Here is a 21,228-nt window from a genome sequence, read left to right as displayed (position 1 = left end):
TATTTCCCCCCTCCCCCCCGTTTCCTGTGCGGCAATCCCTCTCTTCTCCCCCGTTTTCTGCCTGTCTGGCACCTTTTCTCTCCCCCCCCCCCATTTTCTGTACTTACCTTCTCAGCTTCTCGCCTGTCTGCTTCTTTCCGCTCTTCGTCTGCTGCCTTCCAGGATCTGTACTGGTCACATGTGCCACGCGCAGCGATGTGCGCGGCACATGTGACCAAGAAGTGTCAGTGCACACACCGTGCAGTGCACGGTCAGTGCACTGACAGAGCAGACCGGCCCTTCTGGTATTTGCCAGAAGTGCCAGATGGCCACACCGGCCCTGCTTCTATGCTACCTTATTGCACTGCTCAGGTTAATACTGTCTGTATTATTTACATAGTTCAGTGTAATAAGTAAAGTAGTGATGTAACCACCGCCTGTGCAGGGGGTGTGGTTGCTACTGGACCGGAGGTAAGGAAGACCTGGCAATATTGTTCCACTCTTCCTAGGGCCCAGCCCTGTGGTCTTCAGTGCACATTTTTTGGCCCCCGCGCATGATCAGAAGAGCAGGCGGCTCGAGAAAGAGGACTGGCATTGCCAGGCCCTTTACAAAATTTTTGCTATGGGGTTCAGCAATGCCATGTTCTGCTTCTGAGTTTACGGGTTGTAATCTGACTGTCGTATCCCTCTCTGTGACACTCTCAATAAACTGTACATCATGGCACTGCTGATCCAGGACAAAATTCTTTGTCTGCTTTGCCTTCCATGTTGAACCATTGCATGGACACCACAGTTGGGGAATATGAGCTTTTGTTTATTGTTATAGTATTTTTCTCAGACTACATGCAACCATAACCTTGACCAGTGTAACTCATGAAACATCAGCAAGCTGAACTGCCTTCATGATGATGGCTCCTGCCACACAATTAACCCTCTCAATTTCCGTGCGTTTTCTCCCACTGGCAGCCTAAATACTTGGTAACGAGGCTAGGACATAATTTTTATACATGTTGTTAATTTGTTAATTAGCTGTGAACCACACTAATGTGGAAGCATCCACTTTCAATATACTATGGGGGGAATTCAATTGGCAACGTTACTGTCAAAAGTAATGTGGCCGGCGCACCATTACCGTTAATATGGTCATTTTAACCCGGATTTCTGCTCACGGCTCAGAAATCAGCGTTAAACATTACCGTACTAACGTTAATAATGAGCACTATTACCATAGTAACGTGCTCAATCGGCGTTACTTTCAACAGTAACGCAGCCAATTGAATTCCTCCCTATGTGTCCCTCATTTACTGAAATGTTTCCTTTATTTTGGTACTTTAAGCTTTACGCATAGATATAGATAGTATGTTACACATATAAGTTAGCCATATACTCGGTCATTTTAGGGAACTCCCCTGTATGTAAGATATGTAAAGTGAGAGGTACTTAGTTTGTAGACCATTATATTGGTGTTTTGTAGACTATGATAGTTTATACCAGAATATTTTTTTTACTCCAGATTTCAATGTGTGCAAGGATAATAATTAATATAGCTTGTAACACCGCTATTATTGTCATATGGTTGTTCCCTCCTCCTTAATTACCAGATTTAATTAACTGAATATTTTTTAGATTGATCAAGATGGAAATGTGAAATTTCTTTGTACAGGGAAAGGTATTTGGTCTGTTTGAAAACATAGAAAACGAATGGTTTAAAACAATTATGACTCCATTTTATTGTGACCTGGCCCATTCTGCCTATCCCTCAGAATGGCCATCTGCCTGACTATTTCTTGGTGCCAAGTACATAGTGAGATCCAAGCGAAAAATTCACATTTGGAAACCAACAGACCACAGTCATATATTATGCATAAATATGATAAACTATGTTTGCAAAAATTGTTTGCCTGGTATTTTATATTGTTCAGTTTTAATGTATTCTCTTTTTTTTCCTTTAAGTGTGTGATCCATCATGTCAGACATGCTCTTCAGACAACAGTAGATGTTTAAGCTGTACCAAAGGTAGAATGTTTCACCGTGGCAAATGCGCCGTACAGTGTCCAGCGGGCTATTATGCTGACTCAGATGGATTGTGTATAGGTAAGAAATATTTAGTTCTTTACCAATGGGATATTCAATAAAAAAAAATTATCCAGTAAAAACAAAATATTTTTTTTTTATCTCCCGCTGTCGTTAAAGATGTCAAAATCATGAGGATAAGTCATGAAAACTTATAAATGATAGTAGGGGCAACATATATGTTTAGTATATAAGGGTTGTGTCACATGGGTGATTTTAACCATACTTGCCAACTTTTTCTCTATGCCTTCCGGGAGCTGCCAAGGGGGAGGTGGGCGTGCGGGGAGTGGGGCTCCAAAATCGCGTCATTTTGAACCCGCCCCCGTGAAGTAATGACGCAAACGCAGCATTTTCCAGTGGGGGGTGGGGGTAAATCGCTGTATTTTGGCGCTAATTCTGCCCACTTCGGCAGATGCGGGAGATTGCCATACTCTCCCGGGAGTCCGTGAGACTCACGCAAAATGCGGGAGTCTCCCGGACATTCCAGGAGAGTTGACAAGTATGATTTTAACACTGCTTTTAAATGGCTCCATGTAACCACTACAAGAGTCCAGCATAGAGAGCAATGCATTTTAAACACTGTCAGCAGCACTTGAGAAAGTATAGGAAGTGCTTATGTCAACAGGTGTTCCATAGGAAAACATTTTATTATAGCAGACTGTTAAAATACAGGACATTTTTCAGCAGTGACTGAAACACTTGTAAAATTTGACACGAGCCTTCCCATAGCTATAAAATCACAAGCACTTAAAGTGCCTGTGTGACACCAGCCTTCGAAGAAAGCACATTTTCAGGGGTTTTACTTGTTTGCTAAATAAGTGCAAATTTGTAGAGGTCTTCTAGGGGCTAACTTAAAAAATATAATCCCTATCATACAGTTAATAATTTTGATAGATGCACTTTGTATCATTGTGTATCTAGCAGTCGCCTTTCCTACAGATTCTTCATCTTTAGTGGATGGGGCATATGTACTGTAGCTATCTATCTTGCTCACACCACAGTGTAAACTGACTGATGTCTGTGGCTTAAACTGTGTAGTGCAATAAGATGTTCACTCAATTTAAATCTGATGATGTCAGGTTAGATGTGTGCTGGTGGAGCTGCGATGGATCTATAAGACAGGTTAGTGTTAGAGAGTGCATTTTGCAAATGATTAAACATAGGATTAGGGTCATACTTTGGGGTCTATGTTACACATTGAACCTTAAAAAAATTGGTTTTCCCTTGATTTCCCTATGTAAAAATGGCTGGGTTTTATTTATGAAATTTGGAGGAAAAACATTAATGTATAAATTAATCTTTAAGACCTTATACACATTTAGGAGTAGAGGACAATTTTATCTACATATATTAAGCCTGACGCATTTTTAGCTGCCTAAATGTAGTGATATGCATACGACCAGCTAGTATTTATATCTGTTTATTAAGCTTCTTTCTGCTTCAGTGCAGTAAATGGACTTACACAGCAGAGATTTAAGTACATTTATGTTTCCATCATAGAGCATTCTATACTTTGGGCAATTTATGCTTCTGTTATCATCATGTTCAATCCATGTATGAATTAAAGTACAAGCTGTTTTCTATTTTTCAAAGCGTTATTATGTTATTAAGAAACATAGTACCCAACTGTACAGCCCTGCGATGATGCATGAACATATTCTCAGCGGCACCCACACTTCACACATTGTAATAGAAGCAGTGCATGTGCTTCTGTGGCAATCATTCTATAGTCTAAATGGACTAATTTATATGCTTCTGTTTGTACTTTCTTTCCCCTAAACGGTTTCTTGTTTTCTGTGTCTAATTAGAGCCACAGTTAACAGAACAATATGTTAAAAATATGTGTAAATTAAGCTCAGGGAAACAAAAGGCAGAGTGCTTAGAGCTGAGGCAGAGTTAGGCTTCTATGTTGAAAATGTGCAGAGATAATATTGTGCAGGGATGATATTTATATATTACTAAATTTAAGACTTTCAAGACAATTGAGTGGTAGTCCGTTTTAATTAAATTTGTATTTTTTAAGCAGTGGTGCTGGGAAATTAAATCTGTGGAAATAGATTTATGACTGACAAGCAATAAATAGCAGTTATTACTAGTAATCTGCTGCACAATAAGTGGCAAGGCCCAGCTAGCAGAACGTTGTGTGTTACATGAATAGAATTCTCCTCTCCGGCAAAACATGTGCACTGATCCTCTTTAGCCTACACACTGCAGTCTGATTGGAAACTTAAAATTAAATACACAAAGCAAGTATATTCACATTCTGGCAATAATTGCCCCCTGCTTTTAAAAGCAAATGTAAGCGAAACGCGCTTTGGCGTTTGCTGTCTGTGTCTCTCCTCCATAAAAGCACTAGTTTATGTGAGACTCCTTTAGATCGATACTTATCCACAGCAACCTGGCCAAACCCAGAGAATTAGAAATGAATAGGCAGTCAGCAATTCACCCCCTCGTTTGATGAATACAGGGAACCGCATAAGGCAAAGCAGTTATAATCCCTGTTAAGGACTTCGGTATGGGTATCTTATATGGGTAACCTATATCCCTCAAATCAAGTTTTGATAGAGATATTCTATGACTTCAAAATATTGGGACTATTGTATGAGCAGGAATCAATGAAAACTATATTCATGAATATTAAAATTGGATCCTTTATATATTAATTATAGAGCCTAAAATCCAAAGTGGGGCATTATATGGATAGGAGACAGGGGAGAAGTCACACAGAAATTTTAACTCAAAGTTTGATTCACAATTCACTTTTCTGTATATTTCGTTGCTTTTAACAAATACAAGACTATTTTAGTTAGATTCCATAAAAGTTAAGTTTTATTAACAGATAGGGGTATACATAACATTATATATCAAGTAACTTAATAAGACTGTAGTGCACCAAACTCATGTCAGTTCTTTTCTTCTTTCTTCTCTTGCTGATGTTAATTTGTACTGTAGGACCTTAAATCCATCAATTTGATGTATGAGTAAAACCCTACAATATATATATATATATATATATATATATATATATATATTAGATCATTAGATAACTTGTGGTATGTAGTAACAGTCTTATATAAAAAATAGTGCAACAACAACTTTTCTAGTTGATCTAATATTGTCCCTGACCTATCCTTATCTGGTAAAATTATTAGCTGATCTGGGGGGGGGGGGGATTTGAACATAATAGGCCAAGCCAGTGTTATGCTTCTAGCTTTGATTGAATTAGTTTTGAACATGAACAGGAAAATAAGATGGACTCATAAGTAAAATTGAGATCCAAGGGCCAGTACTGCTAACAAGAGGAGTGGCAGGAGCTAGACCACGATAATATAACAGTAATATAGGGATGAACAGCACATTATATGAAATAAACTAGAAGCCTATAGTAAGAAGAATAGTAAACTGTGGTAGATACTGCAGACTCTACGACCAAAGTGGCAATTTTAGATTTTGAAGTCATCTTATAGTAAACAGTGAAAACTTTCATTCTCTTGATCCCCTTACACAAGTCTTACTATAAAGTAGAGGGTATCTGTATATTAAGGAAAAGGGTTTATTTCTATCCAAATTGTAGTATGATTAACTAAGAATGGTAAATCAGGACTGGGGATAGTAGAATCTGTATATCTGTACATTTTAAAACAATTACCCACAGTAATTGGCCTAGTGGCCTAGTGGTTAGCACTTCTGCCTCATAGCACTGGGGTCATGAGTTCAATTCCTGACCATGGCCTTATCTGTGAGGAGTTTGTATGTTCTCCCTGTGTTTGAGTGGATTTCCTCCGGATGCTCCGGTTTCCCCCCACACTCCAAAAACATACTAGTAGGTTAATTGGCTGCAAAACAAAATTGACCCTAGTCTGTGTGTGTGTTAGGGAATTTAGACTGTAAGCTCCAATGGGGCAGGGACTGGTGTGAGTGAGTTCTCTGTACAGCGCTGCGGAATTAGTGGCGCTATATAAATAAATGGTGATGATGATGAAGATAAAATAACAATTTGAGCCATGTACATCTTTATTGTTTATGTAAGGTTTGCCATCTACATTATTTTTTGTAAGGAGATGTTTTCAAATGTCATTGAACATTTTTAATGTCTAGAGCAGGAATTTCCTGCAAACATCGAGGACACTGGGCTTTTTGACTGTGTTCATGTTTGAAATACATCTCAATATATAGTAAACATGTCAGCTTTTTTCTGTGAAACCCATATAAAGAAAACCGTTGAAGTATTAAACAGTTCTGTCCGACTGCATCACATTTATCGTTTGTAAGGTAATTTTTGCTTCAGCAGTAATATCTTAAGTAATTTACACCAAAGTATGCTCTCACACTGTCAGCTTTTAGAAATTTCAAATCTTAGAAAATGTGTTACTCAGAGTGATTTATCAGCCAATCACTTACAGGCATTAATGAGTTATTAAAGGCCGATGAGTTTTCTGCTGCAGTTTGGTTTCTCCAATCCGTAAAGTTTGCATAGTGTAATGTGTAATAATGTCCTCTCTTTTACATTTTGTTGACAACAGCCCTGTTCTACATGTGCTTGCTATCCTTATCATCATCATCAGCATTTTAAATAGCGCCACTAATACCGCAGCGCTGTACAGAGAGCTCACTTCAACTCACATCAATCTCTGCCCCATTGGAGCTTACAGTCTAAATTCCCTAACACACACACACACACACACACACACACACATACACACACAGACTAAGGTTGATTTTCAATAACAGCCTGTTAAACTACTAGTATGTTTTTGGAGTGTGGGAGGAAACCGGAGCATCTGGATGAAACCCATGCAAACACAGGGGGAACATACAAACTCCACACAGATAAGGCCACAGAACCATTCAAATTTCAAATTCTCCAAACACCTAGCAAATATATAATGTTCAGTAATCTGTATGTCGGTAGTGGTCAGTATTCTAAGGGAGTTATTACCAGTGCTCAAGTGGTGGAATCCTTTTCAGTTAATACAAGTATGCTTTAAATATTCGAAAGCAAAACTTTAAAACTACACTTGTATTTTGCCAAACAAGAAAAAATCTGCTACTGTGTAGTAAGACTGAATCAGATTCTTCTTCTTCAGAAATAAAATGATGTTCTAGATATGCCCAGTCACTATTATCTTATACTCCAGCAGAATATTTTGTCTGAAAGTTATCAGTTGCCTTTACTCCATAGTGTTAGCATTAGGGGCCTGATTATTTAAGGATCTTAACTTAAGAAACTTCTTATTTAAGTCTCCTGGACAAAACCATGTTACAATGCAAGGGGTGCAAATTAGTATTCTGTTTTGCACATAAGTTAAATACTGACTGTTTTTTCATGTAGCACACAAATACTTGATAGCTTATTTGTACATTTAGCCCCTAGTTAGCCCCTAGAAGACATTGATATTTGTGTGCTACATGAAAAAACAGTCAGTATTTAACTTATGTGCAAAACAGAATACTAATTTGCACCCCTTGCATTGTAACATGGTTTTGTCCAGGAGACTGAAAAAAGAAGTTTCTTAAGTTAAGATCGTTAATGAATCAGGCCCTAGGAGTATTCCCATGTGCAGATGGTTAGCTTTGAGAATCAACCTTCCTCCGGTGACCTGATCTATGATCAGTGTGTTCTAATGCAAGGCCTACCCTTAACATAACACATTTTTTTCAACTTCCCTTGGGTTGATCTTTGCAATCATCAGTTTTGAAAAAGAAATAAATTGCAGCACACAGAAATGTTGTTTCAGCTATGAAGCCATCTGCTCATTTAGTCTTTGTTTTCTAGGTTGTCACAAAGAGTGTGCATCATGTTCCGGACCACTAGCCAACCAGTGCACCTCCTGCTCACCTCCATTGGCCTTGCTGAAAGGACAATGCATCAGCAACTGTGGCATAGGACATTATTTTGATGGGAGTCTCTGCAATGGTACTTTTCTTTCCAGATCTGTAGATGATTTATGTAGAAATGCAAAATGAAATTTTCTGTCATATGTGCTTACTGGCCAAATGTTCTTGATATATAAGGACAGTCCCAAGTTTTGAGGACTTCTTCCTAAAAATGCCTTAATATCGGCCAATTATCCAGCACAACTTCCTTTGTTTTGGTTGCTTGAAACATTTCTTCCTATTTGTTCCTATCCCATGTTCTGTATAAATCATTTATTGAAAGTATGCTGACATACAGAATTAAAATGCATATTGGTATATGTTAATCAGTCACCTCCTAGTACATTAAGTGAGGTTGGCTATGAATCAGATCCTCATGCCAGGACTTCAAAGAATTACTTGTGGCTTCATACAGGAAATCAACACATTGGCAAAAGTATGCTTCTAGCTGTACCTATAATACAAGTCTAAGTTAGTGGTTTCTACTTTGTGGAATGATCTAGTAAAAAAGAAGTTACACTATTTTATTTTATAGTGTACACTGCATTAATATAAATGTAGATATCATTATGCGCAAAAGACAAGCAGGGAGTAATTTTAGCTCCGCAAAGGGGGAATGGAGGCCCCCTTAGCCCAGGGGCCTCCATTCCCTTAATCCGGCCCTGCCTGCATGTGCTGTGTCACTCTGGAAATCGTTCTCACGCAAAGCTCTAGTCATTTACAGTCATTACAGTGTAGAGCAATGACATTTGTGTATACGATTTGTAGATATATAAAGGTTTATGACTTGAATTAAAATTGTAGATAAAATATGTAAAATAATAGAAAAAACTGATACAGCAATTTCTCCCCTACTCTGCTCACTTGTGGTGTTATTGCGCTTTATGGAACACTTTTATGTTTGTCTCTTATGAATGAAATCAATTCCTAATTTAGCTGCTACCTCCAAGGCATGTACAGTATAAAAAGAATCTTTCTGCCAACAAGTTGTTTAACAAGCTATGCTTTTATATTAGCCCCAAGGCAGTAAAGTTGATTTTTTTAAAGACTACTTTTGACAATACTTCCGTTTTTGCCAAAGCAGTAATTTCCTGCCAATAATGGATGCATCAAAATATAACAACTACAGCACTATCAACCAGGAGTCACTGTCAGGTGTTATCACAAGTAGTAATCTCTCAGTGACCTCTAGAATGGTCATTGACCTTTAGAGTTCTAGTAGTTATGCCCAGTGGCCTTTCAGTAAATAACGATCGCTAATGACTCTTGGGACACATGAAGGATTAGAAATACAGAATTCTACTTTCAGAATAAGTGGTAAACTAACCTGACCTACATAGAAGAAGATTAATATAAGATTTTGTATTTTGATATATCTGTTTCATGTACAGTATCTATTATCTGGAAACATAGGCTGCTCAGGCATCAATCATCACATCAGTCCTATTTGTTCAGTTTATTGGTAATTTATTCTTTGACTTTTCCTGAGGTTAAGCTAGCGATAAACTAATGTCATTTTTCTCTATTAGATTTTTTTTTATATGTTTACTGTACATTTGTTCTAAGTATTCTGTTTTTAAGTATTAGTCATGAAGTTTCCCAGCACAGCACAAAACAATTATAATGTATGAGTGGTTGAACGTGATGGACCTGTGTTGTTTTTCAACCATATTAACTGTTGACCCTGGAATTTTATCTTTGAGTTTTGAAGCGATATGCACCTGAAGCCTGTTGCTGATTCCTCTGACCTGTATCATTAGTGCTTTTTATGTTAGATGCCTGAATTTGAGTACAAAGACTCCTGACATGCTTTAAAATAATACCCACACACCATGGCTCTTTTTCTTATATAGTTTTCGTTACTCCCGTACCACCAATTCAAGTCTTCCCAGAAATTATTTCTCTACAATGTTTGCACTAATTTGCATTAAGTTTGAGAAATATTAGAATAAAGCAACATTTACATTTTAGTTATGTACAATGTCAAATTAAGGAGCCTGTTCTTAAAATTCTGAAGGGCCTATTGCGAGCACACCACGCCACCAGAGTCAGTATGGGCAGAACTATGGAGGGCATCACAAGTACCTGAAAAGTGATGTCTATCCTCCAATCACATATGCACAGAGTGGGAAATACCTCACAACTGTCCCTCAAGATTATCCAATTCGTTATGGTCTATACAACTATGATATGTGAGTAAGCCAGCACCACATTAAATTGCATTAGAATAGAAAATCACAGCACTCAGATCAGATTTTTTCCACACTAGAAATTACCCAATGGGAGGAGAAAAAGGCCTCTTAGGGGTTTATTCTCTTTAAAGTGCTGCATAATATGGTTGTGCTATACAAACAAATGATAATAAATCATTATTCTTTATTTGTCCGTTTGCTAATACCTAATCTTGTTTTTTACTGTGTTTGTTCTAAGGGTTTTTATTTTTGTGATCCATGGGGAATGTTCTTTATTTGTAATCCACAGTAATACTTCTTCTTGTAATCCAAGTGGAAATCTTCTTTAATTTGTCTGCCTGATAATACCCGGCTATTACTGTGTTTATTTCCAATTGTAAAGCAGAGTCTGCTGGTGCTGTACATATAAATATTAATAATAACAATGATAATCCACTAAAAAAAAAAAAAAAAAAAGGCAAGACGAACGACGTAAACTGCTCCAACCACAGCATGCCTGTAATTTGACTCCCCTTAACTACTCAACCAATCACATACAGTTTCTCACTGTAACCGCAATGCGATTGGCCAGCGGGGGGTGGAGTCCTGGGGACTCTCAGCTTTGATCATTCAGTAGATATTAACTTAAACTTTTGAATGGGAAGAAAAACAGTTAATAGTGTTTTACAACTCCATTCATGTCACTTGCCTATTCATCCTAATTAAGCTTTTACATGTAGTCCACAACTTCACTGAAATGAATGGGCCATTGAATGAATTGGCAATTTACATGAACAGGAAAAATACAGTACAACACTGGTGTAATCACTTTAACCCCTAGTGGATACATACACAATGTGGTTCCATAGAGATAATTAATTTTCAATTCATTCCTTTGAATGCACTAAGGGCCTGATTTTGAGTTAGAAGCAAAGCAAAGGAGTAAATTTGCACCTGGACCAACCATGTTACAATGCAAGGGGTACAAATTGATTTACTTTTTTGCATGCAATGAAATTACTCTCTGTTTTTTCATGTAGCACACAAATACTTGATAGCTTTATTTTTACACTGTAATTAAAGTTGATCTATGACATGCCGTATTCCAACTATAAATCTGTCCCGACATTTAAAATTTACCCCCCCCCCCCTCTAATGCAACATGGTTTTGCCAAGGTGCAAATTTGCTCCTTTTCTTTGCCCTGCTCTTAACTCAAAATCAGGCCCTAAAACGGATTAAGCAGCGGCAAAAATTAAAAAATGCAAATGGGTTTTGATATATAGAATACAGTGGTGTTTAATTGTAAGCTTTGTAGGCTACTCTTATTTTTTTTTTTAATACAGTAAACAAAAGAAATAAGTATACTGCTACTCATGGGCCTATTTCTGAAGTGGGCCAGGAGCTCAACTCCATTAGTTCCTATATTAGTAAGGTCCTGTTATGTGCACAGGTAAAGAATAATGTTTATTTCCTTTTTAGCTCACTTGCTTCTATGATTTAGATGTACCACTTTAATGGAATTGTAGTCATTTGTCTGCGGTAGTATATCCCTTGAAGTCACATATCATAGAGTTAACATTAAATATGTGTTTGTTCTTCCTCTGAAATCTTCTCTGAACCTCAGGCATTCTGTTCTCTGCTTTCCCTTACATCTCTAGCCTGCCATCCATCTTGTCGTGTTTGCCTGGGCCCAGAGGACTCGCACTGCACACAGTGTGCAAATCCAGAGGACTCACTTCAGGCAGTTCAAGAGTATAGAGGAAAGCCTTATGGGACCTGCCAGCCTCAGTGCAAGTCCCACTTTTATGTGGACGGTACTGGAATATGCCAAGGTATGAAAATAATACTCAAATATGCTTGTTTTACCCTAATGTTGCCTCATGGGTTTAAGCAAAATAATTAATTTGTTACTGTTTTGTGCAGCTGCTTGCACAAATCATTATTTACTTAAAGTATTTACAGTCCTGAGCATTTTTTGAGGTAAACGGTGAGATTAGTTTCTTTTGTAGTCTGCTGCTATGTTGTAAAACCTGTGAATTAGCAGTTCTGGAGATTTTCTCTTATAGGAAAGTAACTTGTTCTTAAGCGTTAGCTAATGTAATAATTTCATACTACTTGCAGGTATTGTTTAACCAAGTAATTCTACTTCTCTTCTCACCGTTATTAAGATATTATGCTTCTTCACAGTAAGCAAAGTGTACATACTAATGGCTCATTCACTGATGTGTATTTGTGATTTCTCCCTCATGAGCAGAGGAGTGTCCCAGAACAGATGTAGAGCATTCACAGAGATCATTGCTCCATATAGCATTCTCCTCCTGGTTCATGCTTGGATGTACTGACATGTGTGGAAAAGCAACGTGCTGGAAAAACAGCATTCATGTGAGTGCGTTCAAGTGCAAACGAGTTGGACAGTTTAAAAGAGGGATCAATAATCCCAGTGACCACTTAATTTCTCTTATGGTTAATATGCAGTATTCCTATAGTGAATCCAGCATGGACGTTTGTATACCTTCCAACTGTCCCGAGTTAGGTGGGACAGTTCCAATTAGAGGGGACTGTACTGCGATCCCAACTGTCAGGACTTTTGTCCAAACTGCTGAGATTGTTGGGCGCTATGTCCCACGTTAAGTGCCACGTGCAGCTGTAAATGGTGCGTGCAGTAATGCAGTGGTGTTTCGGGGGTTGAGGAGGGCGGGCACTTCAGAAGCGCTAGGCACGTCCCAAAGTGATGCAACCACGTACCCAATGTGGCATGACCACGCTTGTCTTGTTGGTGTATGCTCTACCACTTTGCAGCATATATCAGAAGCTACGAATAAAGCAGCTGCCCTGGAACGAGAAGCTATAGATAATAATAAGAAATAAAGTGAAAACAGGAGTGAGATATAGCGACTGTAATGGAAAAAGTAAAATAAAAAGGACAGAAAGAAATACTAAAAATTACAAGTATTATAGTCCTTAAGGAACAGCCATAGAAATGTAAATAGCACAGAGAGAAAGAGCTGGCACAGCGTGAGATTAAGCCCTTTACCTTTTAACTTCTATGAGATAAAAAAAAAGGCAAACAATATAGTAAGGAAGAGCGAAATAAACATTAGTAGAGCTGCGCGTACAATAGGGGTTACGGTGGCCACGGGGCCCAGAGGCGAGGGGGTACTAACCATAGAGCACAGTTGAGACCTCTTCTGAGCGGCACATGTGCTGGAGAGCTCATGCACAGAAGAGGCCCTCCTCTGTAATATTGAGAGCAGAGCGGGGGGCACGGAAGGCGAGAAATACCACATTGGACCCCTCCCCAAGTTTTGCTATAGGGCCAGGGATGCACTGGAAGGCTGAACCATCAGTTCTCTGATTTGGCCTATCTTTATATCAAACAAGAGGACAGACGGAGCACAGCTGATATCATGTAGTGTGCATGTACTGCCCTACAGGAATAGTAGAGCCAGCAACCCACAGTTAGGAGCTAAGTGCAGAAAGACCACTCTGATGTCCAAATATTACAACTCATACTATTAATGAAAACACTGGAGGGCGTTTAAGAATATCCTAAATCTGTCAGTAAAAATAATTAAAGGGGGATAAGAATAAAGAAAATGTAGAAAATTACAAATTCTTCTCGTAGTAGCCTATTAAAGACTGTTTACAAATGGAGTGTTACTATAGTGGTTATCTGTTTGTTACATTTCACTTGTAATTCTGCCGCAGTTCATATATATACTGATTGAGAGCATGCCTTCATAGATGTACTGATGGATAACATGCCTTCATAGATGTACTGATTGAGAGCATGCCTTCATAGATGTACTGATTGAGAGCATGCCTTCATAGATGTACTGATTGAGAGCATGCCTTCATAGATGTACTGATTGATAGCATGCCTTCATAGATATACTGATTAAGAGCATGCCTTCATAGATATACTTATTGAGAGCATGCCTTCATAGATATACTGATTGAGAGCATGCCTTCATAGATGTACTGATTGAGAGCATGCCTTCATAGATGTACTGATTGAGAGCATGCCTTCATAGATATACTGATTAAGAGCATGCCTTCATAGATATACTTATTGAGAGCATGCCTTCATAGATATACTGATTGAGAGCATGCCCTCATAGATATACTGATTGAGAGCATGCCTTCATAGATATACTGATTGAGAGCATGCCTTCATGGATATACTGATTGAGAGCATGCCTTCATGGATATACTGATGGATAACATGCCTTTATAGATATACTGATTGAGAGCATGCCTTCATAGATGTACTGTTTGAGAGCATGCCTTCATAGATGTACTGATTGAGAGCATGCCTTCATAGATGTACTGATTGAGAGCATGCCTTCATAGATGTACTGATTGAGAGCATGCCTTCATAGATGTACTGATTGAGAGCATGCCTTCATAGATGTACTGATTGAGAGCATGCCTTCATAGGTGTACTGATTGAGAGCATGCCTTCATAGGTGTACTGATTGAGAGCATGCCTTCATGGATATACTGATGGATAACATGCCTTCATAGATATACTGATGGATAACATGCCTTCATAGATGTACTGATTGAGAGCATGCCTTCATAGATGTACTGATTGAGAGCATGCCTTCATAGATGTACTGATTGAGAGCATGCCTTCATAGATGTACTGATTGAGAGCATGCCTTCATAGATGTACTGATTGAGAGCATGCCTTCATAGATGTACTGATTGAGAGCATGCCTTCATAGATATACTGATTGAGAGCATGCCTTCATAGATGTACTGATTGAGAGCATGCCTTCTCAGTAACTCATCCATTAAGCAAGCAGATATCAGATGATGCTGCTGTATGGAATCATAGTAGCCAGATTAGTGCTATAAAACAGCTTGCTCTCGTATTTACTGGAGATTAAGTCTGTATATGTATAACATTTAAATAGGTCAATGAGGGCCTTGTCATTGAAAGCATGATAAGTGTATGAATTACATTTACATTACAACAATACCTGAAACCATAGATGTCAACACAGTAAGTACCTTAGTCTGTGATATAGATAAACATTTTTTTCAGATTAGATTGAAGGCTCAAATTAAACTCATGTCTGGTGCATGCCAGTCTGACATATCTGTTTCATCTATATTCCTGACCTCCAGAGGCTGACAGATAAACACAACAGAATGTACTTGTTTTTCTTCAATTTGATTTCAACGGGCAGGTCTCATGTTATATAAACCAACATAAACGGAACATATAAAAATATCATAAAAGCTGGGTTTATAGGAACATTACAGGCAAAAGAAACAAATGACCTGTAATCCATCTCTAAGATAGCAGTGGGCTATAATATTTCAGATGCTTGATAAAGCACATTCTGAATAAAGTAGATACAGTGTGTTCTGTCTATACAGCAGTCAGAACAGTGGACTCTCCTAGCTTAGGTGTGCATTGCAGTCACTGATTAAATAAGATGAAATATGAATGATGTCATGGAGCTTCTGTGTGTGTGGTATTTGGACAATGATAAAAAAAACACCTCTGAATATCTCCCTGTTAGACAAAAGAATAGCTGCAGGGACAATAATAATCAGGGCAGCAAAAACTGCAAAACATAACACCATGTTTAAAACGTAACAACAAACAACATCTTTGAGTGGTATATGTTTTTGTGTATAATGAATTGTAGTCATTTCGATTGTAATTTCCAGTGGTTAAAATGGAAATTTAGAAGTGGCGGTTAGGAAAAATGTAATGGGAATGTAAGTGAATGGAATTTGATAGTTTTACAATTAAAGCAGTAGGTGAGGTGGCGGTAAAACAATACACAGTACACACCACCACTGCTCTGAGGACAATATGTCAGAACCTAGCAGTGGTGAAAACAAAGTCTATAAACCTCTGACTAAATAAAGACAGCTCTGTATCACAGATAAAAATAAAGGCCTCATGTAGAGTTGGATGTAAGTCCACTTGACCAGTAAAAAAAGCACTTTTAGCCAAGGATCCGTCTTAGTATGCACTCAGACTGAGACGGATCTCCCGTTGCACCTCTCTAAGAGCAGAGAGGTGGAACGGGGAAGGTAGTAGGGGGCGAGGCTAGCAATGTAAAGGAGTGTTCACGTACTTTACATGCTATGCTGAGCTGACAGCAGCCACAGATAAGTCTCTAGGAGTTGTATCTTTTACGGGTGCTTTCTGCTGGTGCAAGAGACCTTGATGTATTAAAAAAAGAAATAAAAAAATAATAAAATTTAAACAAAAAAGGTGTGCACCCCCTCCCAAACAGCATAACCGACCCTTGTGCACTTTGGGGCGGCTGAGAAACGTTTTGGTTTTTCTCTTTACATTCATTCATTTATTTATTTTTTCATTTATCTGCTTTAGAGGGGCCACTGTGACTGATACACTTAAGTGTATCATGAACACCAGCCCATAAGGCAGATAAAGAGGTGTGTCTGTGCAATTTGCATTGTATTCTAAATATCCATGTGACTTGGAATCCTGTATAAATTACGGTATGCACTTTACACTTACGATATCAGTGTAAATTGCATCCACCTCTATATCAAGCCCAAAGGGTGTGATAGAAATTCATAAGTTTCATTATCATCCGAGCTGACAACATTGGTTAACCAGTGCATAATTTCATGTGCTTCATTCATATCTATAAAACCACCGATTTGGCATTCTCCTTTAGTGTTGTAAAAAAAATATCCCCCCAAAAAAAATAACAACATGTATAGAAACAATGAGTATTTTATTTAATATAGTACTGAATAATATAGAAGGGAAGGCAATATGAAGACATGAGCATTTTGTACCATGGAAAAAACTCTACATCATTTTTTTGAACTCCGATAGATTGTGAGTAAGGATAAGGATAACTATTATAAGGATAACTTATACCGCTTTCATACTGCCGCCCCGGCAATATCCCGGGTTTTTCAAGCCGGGTTTTTGCCGGGGCTCGGAGCGTCCCAGCTCAGAAACACCATTCATACTGCACCTCGGACCCGAGAATTTCCCGGGTTGACCCCATTCATACTGCACAAGTCTGTGCCCTGGCAATTTGTGGGAGTCATCACCAGAGCAGTTTTCATTGGCTGAAAAATGGTGATGTCATTGAAAGGTGACTGGTTTTTTTTTCTTCCATGGGCTCCCACCGATGACATCATCCTCCAGAGACAGGCAGACAGCCAATCAGCTTGTTTTCTGTGCAACCCGGGTTGAAAAACCCGGGTTGCACCATTGATAGTGCAGGCAACCCGGGTCCGACCCGGGAATTACCCCTCGATAAATCCCGGGTTGAAGACCCGGGTTTTTAGACCCGGGATTTTTGACTTGTACCATTCATACTGCACCAAGACCCGGGTCGTTTGAGCTCGCCCCGGCAAAAACCCGGGATTTTGGTGCAGTATGGATGGGGTATAAGTAGTATGTTAAAGTACCAAGCACATAAGTGAATGTAAAGATTTTAGTAGTTAGAGTCCAGATCACTGATAAGTCACAGCTTTATTATGGTCAGTTCAATGTACTTTAAGTGACCTGATTTTGTTAATGAATATGGGTGAACATTCTGAAAAAATTTCAGAATTGTTCAAATCTATTCAACCATCGCTACTCTGGAAATATGGGGTTCCCAAAATATAGGAGCAGTAAAGTTTTTTTTACTGTACTGCCTTCCCTAAGACACACAACAGCAGAGGTACTAGGAATGGAGGGGAAGCAGTTTGGTGGCCCAGAGGCGAAGTGTGGACCTAATCCATGCTGCTCCAAAGATCTCATCTCGTGGTAGAAGCAGCCCCGAGTGTCGTGGTAGTAACCGAGTCTCCTGTGTGACTCATACAGCGCTGTCTGTATTTCAATTATACTCCCTTAATATATATCTAGCAAAAGCATCCCCAAAACATGAATTGTTGTGAGACCCCTGAAATGGGCAGTTATTCCAAAAAGTGAAAAAATATTTTTTGCTCATCTATAGCTAATCCCTAGCTACCAGGAAATGTTATATGTAACTTAATTTTGTGTGTTCAGTGAAAATCATTCAGCCAGTAGCTCATTGGTCTTCTTAAAATATAAATATACAGATGTTGACGGTTGCAATCAGTGACAGGAGTCAATATGGTTTGTGAGAGAAATTAGAATCCAGTTTAAAGCCTGCAATTTCTGCCATAAACCATTGTTGTGTTAAAAATGCACCCCAAAAAATGTCTGCCAGCATAAAAACTTCTGCCAGAAATTATTAAAATAAGCTAAATAATAGCATTAAATAATAGCATTTCAATGTTTATTTTCAACACCAAGGATTCTTGTATGTATATTATATATATCTCCCTCCCCTATATAATTATATATATGGACATATTTAAAATGACAATTTTATTAAAGGCAAAACCTGGTGAATTTTCCTTTTACTAAAAGTATCGTTTTAAATATGACCGCGAACTTCGCAGAAAATTGTCAATTTCACAGATCCGCAGTTTAATACATTTATCCCTGAGACTGTTACTTATATATACTTATAATTAATAAACAGGCGGTTTATTAGTTTATAGTGCAAACAATTTTGTAATATATTACTTTGAAGCTGATGAATAGTCACTTGTAGAGAAGTCCAATGAGGAGCAGTTTTCATTAGTAAAGATGAGAGAGACTGACAGGGTTTGTAGGCATTATTGCAGTGAAGCTGTTATATGTGAGTGTAATGACCAATCCATAGGGCATAAGTGTCCGAATTTGGCAATTGCAAAATATTGTATATGTCCCATTCCCAATTATAAAACCAAAATTAAATGAAAACATTTGTATTCCCTGAAAGAAAAGATTGTCTCTTCCCAGTATATTGAAATAGTTTCTTGAGTTGTGTGTTCAAGCTGTAATCATTCAGTTTATCAGATTCTTCCAGATGGAAAAATACTCTTATACACTTCTCTAGCCACACTATTTTATGTAGGATGTTTGCTCAAGGTGAGTTTGAATCAATTCATGTCATAACAAGATGGTTTGATATGGTTGTATTTTCTATTCAGAGCCTCAAGGCAGGGTATATGATTCAATCATTTTTAATCATGAAAGGGCACACCATCATTCAGCCAATTCGCCTGTAGATGAAATTAATGTTTCACTCACAGCTATAATTTCCATATAGTTTGAAAATGGCAGACTAGAAAGAATAGCATTTTGGTAAATAGGATGACTTCAGGCCATCGACAAATCTGGTTTAGCGCAGCAGATAAGGAAAGATGAAATATCTAATTAAATTTGGTGGATTATAGCTGTATTTTTTTTCTTTGTGATCTAATTAAATGCCTGCAAGGTTTAAGATGTTCCACTGGGTCATTTCTTTTGACAATTTAACATACGCACCCAACTACCATGGGTGCATAAAATAGGACCAATTCTTGATCTCTCATCAGCTTCTGTGTACTTTGATTGTCTGTTTTAAACTTAAAATGCACATATTGCTTACACGTGATGAATGTAGTCATTATGTGCACGGGACCTATGGTCATGAGATTGCAGCCTATAGATTCACTAGGAACCAGTGACATCACTGGGGCACATCATTTAGTACTGTTTCCTGTGAATTCATTGGCTGCATCCCTATGAATAATGCCAGAAAGAAGGTTTTTTTTTGGTTTTTTTTAAATAAGACCCGGAAAAGCGGACATTGCTTAGCATAACACATGACCTCTTTCCAAATTAATATAAGATTATAAATAGCTGATGATTTTGATGAGAAGGTCTATTGTACTGAAAGCAAATGTTTTTTGTAGTATACCAACAGCGATGTAAGCCCCCAAGAGAATAAAAACATAAAACTTTTGACATATTTGCGATGCATAGTTTTACACTCTCCTGATTTTTTTTGTGATTACTTGTAAAACACGTGTGTGGTTTTATATGTGTTTTGCAGCAGACAGTGTTTGATAGATGCTGAGTATAACTGTTCATGGCCTGGCAGTTTAATGAAGGCACTATGTGGATAGCACAAAACAGCAAGTCTCCAAGTTTCTCAACCTTGACAAAACTCACAGTGGGTGTACAGTAAAAATGGATGGGAGCAATAAGCCGATGACAAACACACTGTGCACCATAATGTTATACTAAGCGAGATAATTGCACCCTAAATGCCTCATTTGACTTCAGTGCATAGGAATAAAAATGGTGAAAGATATAAAACCCCTGAACTGTATATAAGAACACATCTGTGTATGTTCTGCCAAAATGGAAAATGGATGAAAATAATATGTATATTTATGAATTTAGCATTTTTTATTATTTGAAGCTCACTTGACAAGGTAGTAAGGAATATTGGAAATACAGTAGCTGCTTCTGATAACTCTACTTCTCAGCAAAAATGGTCCTGTGGAGTGGACAGCAAATGATAAATTAACTTATGCTTAATTGAATAAACATTGATATGCTGTACAGCATCCTGCTTGTCAACATGCCAAGTAAAGGTTTATCAACTATTATAAATACATCTGTAATTATATGAATATGCAAACATTATAATTGGTTACTGCAAGTGTACAAAGCTGTATTCTAGGCAATTATTGTATCAAATATCATCGTGAACCACACTATTACCCCTAACCTAAATTATAAAAGAGCATACCTGTCCCAATATGAAGGGGCAGTTTCCGCAAAATAATTAACAAAATCCATATTGTAGATTATTGTGTATTTAAGGTATAAGATGTGAGTCACATACAAAATATATTTTCATTTTCTATAATGTAATGTTATTTACTGGTGAGCCCAAAAATCCATGGTCTAACACTTAGTTTGTGTTGCAAGTAATCTTATTACATCAGAAAAATATAACACTAATGTACAGCACTACATTCCCTGAGTTACTTTACTTATGTTTGAGGAAAAGAACAATCCTATTCATTTTACTTATATTCTTTATTGCAGAATGCCACTCATCGTGTACAAGCTGTAGTGGGAGGAACCATTTAAACTGCACTGGCTGCTCTGCTCCAGAAGTGCTGCACTATGGGGCATGTTTGCCACGGTGTCCCGAAGGATTCTACATGAAGGATGTGACCTGTCATGGTGAGTAAATCAAGAAGCTGCATGTGTGTTTTAATAAATAATTATATATATATATATAGAGATATATATATATATATATATAT

General features: G+C 37.9%; 1 protein-coding gene across 1 annotated transcript in view; it reads left to right on the top strand.

Moving 5' to 3' along the window:
* The window catches only part of FRAS1 (Fraser extracellular matrix complex subunit 1), a 410,417-nt gene that overhangs the window by 209,586 nt on the left and 179,603 nt on the right, over nucleotides 1-21,228 (top strand). Inside the window, exons 16-19 of the mRNA XM_075203987.1 lie at nucleotides 1,933-2,073; nucleotides 7,829-7,969; nucleotides 11,760-11,933; nucleotides 21,005-21,145. Of these exons, the coding sequence (XP_075060088.1) occupies nucleotides 1,933-2,073; nucleotides 7,829-7,969; nucleotides 11,760-11,933; nucleotides 21,005-21,145 (597 nt within the window). The remainder of the gene's footprint in view (nucleotides 1-1,932; nucleotides 2,074-7,828; nucleotides 7,970-11,759; nucleotides 11,934-21,004; nucleotides 21,146-21,228) is intronic.

The sequence above is a fragment of the Mixophyes fleayi genome, chromosome 1 (genome assembly GCF_038048845.1).
Source record: "Mixophyes fleayi isolate aMixFle1 chromosome 1, aMixFle1.hap1, whole genome shotgun sequence".
NCBI classification, from domain to species: domain Eukaryota; kingdom Metazoa; phylum Chordata; class Amphibia; order Anura; family Limnodynastidae; genus Mixophyes; species Mixophyes fleayi.
This window is presented reverse-complemented; position numbering and strand designations above follow the sequence as displayed.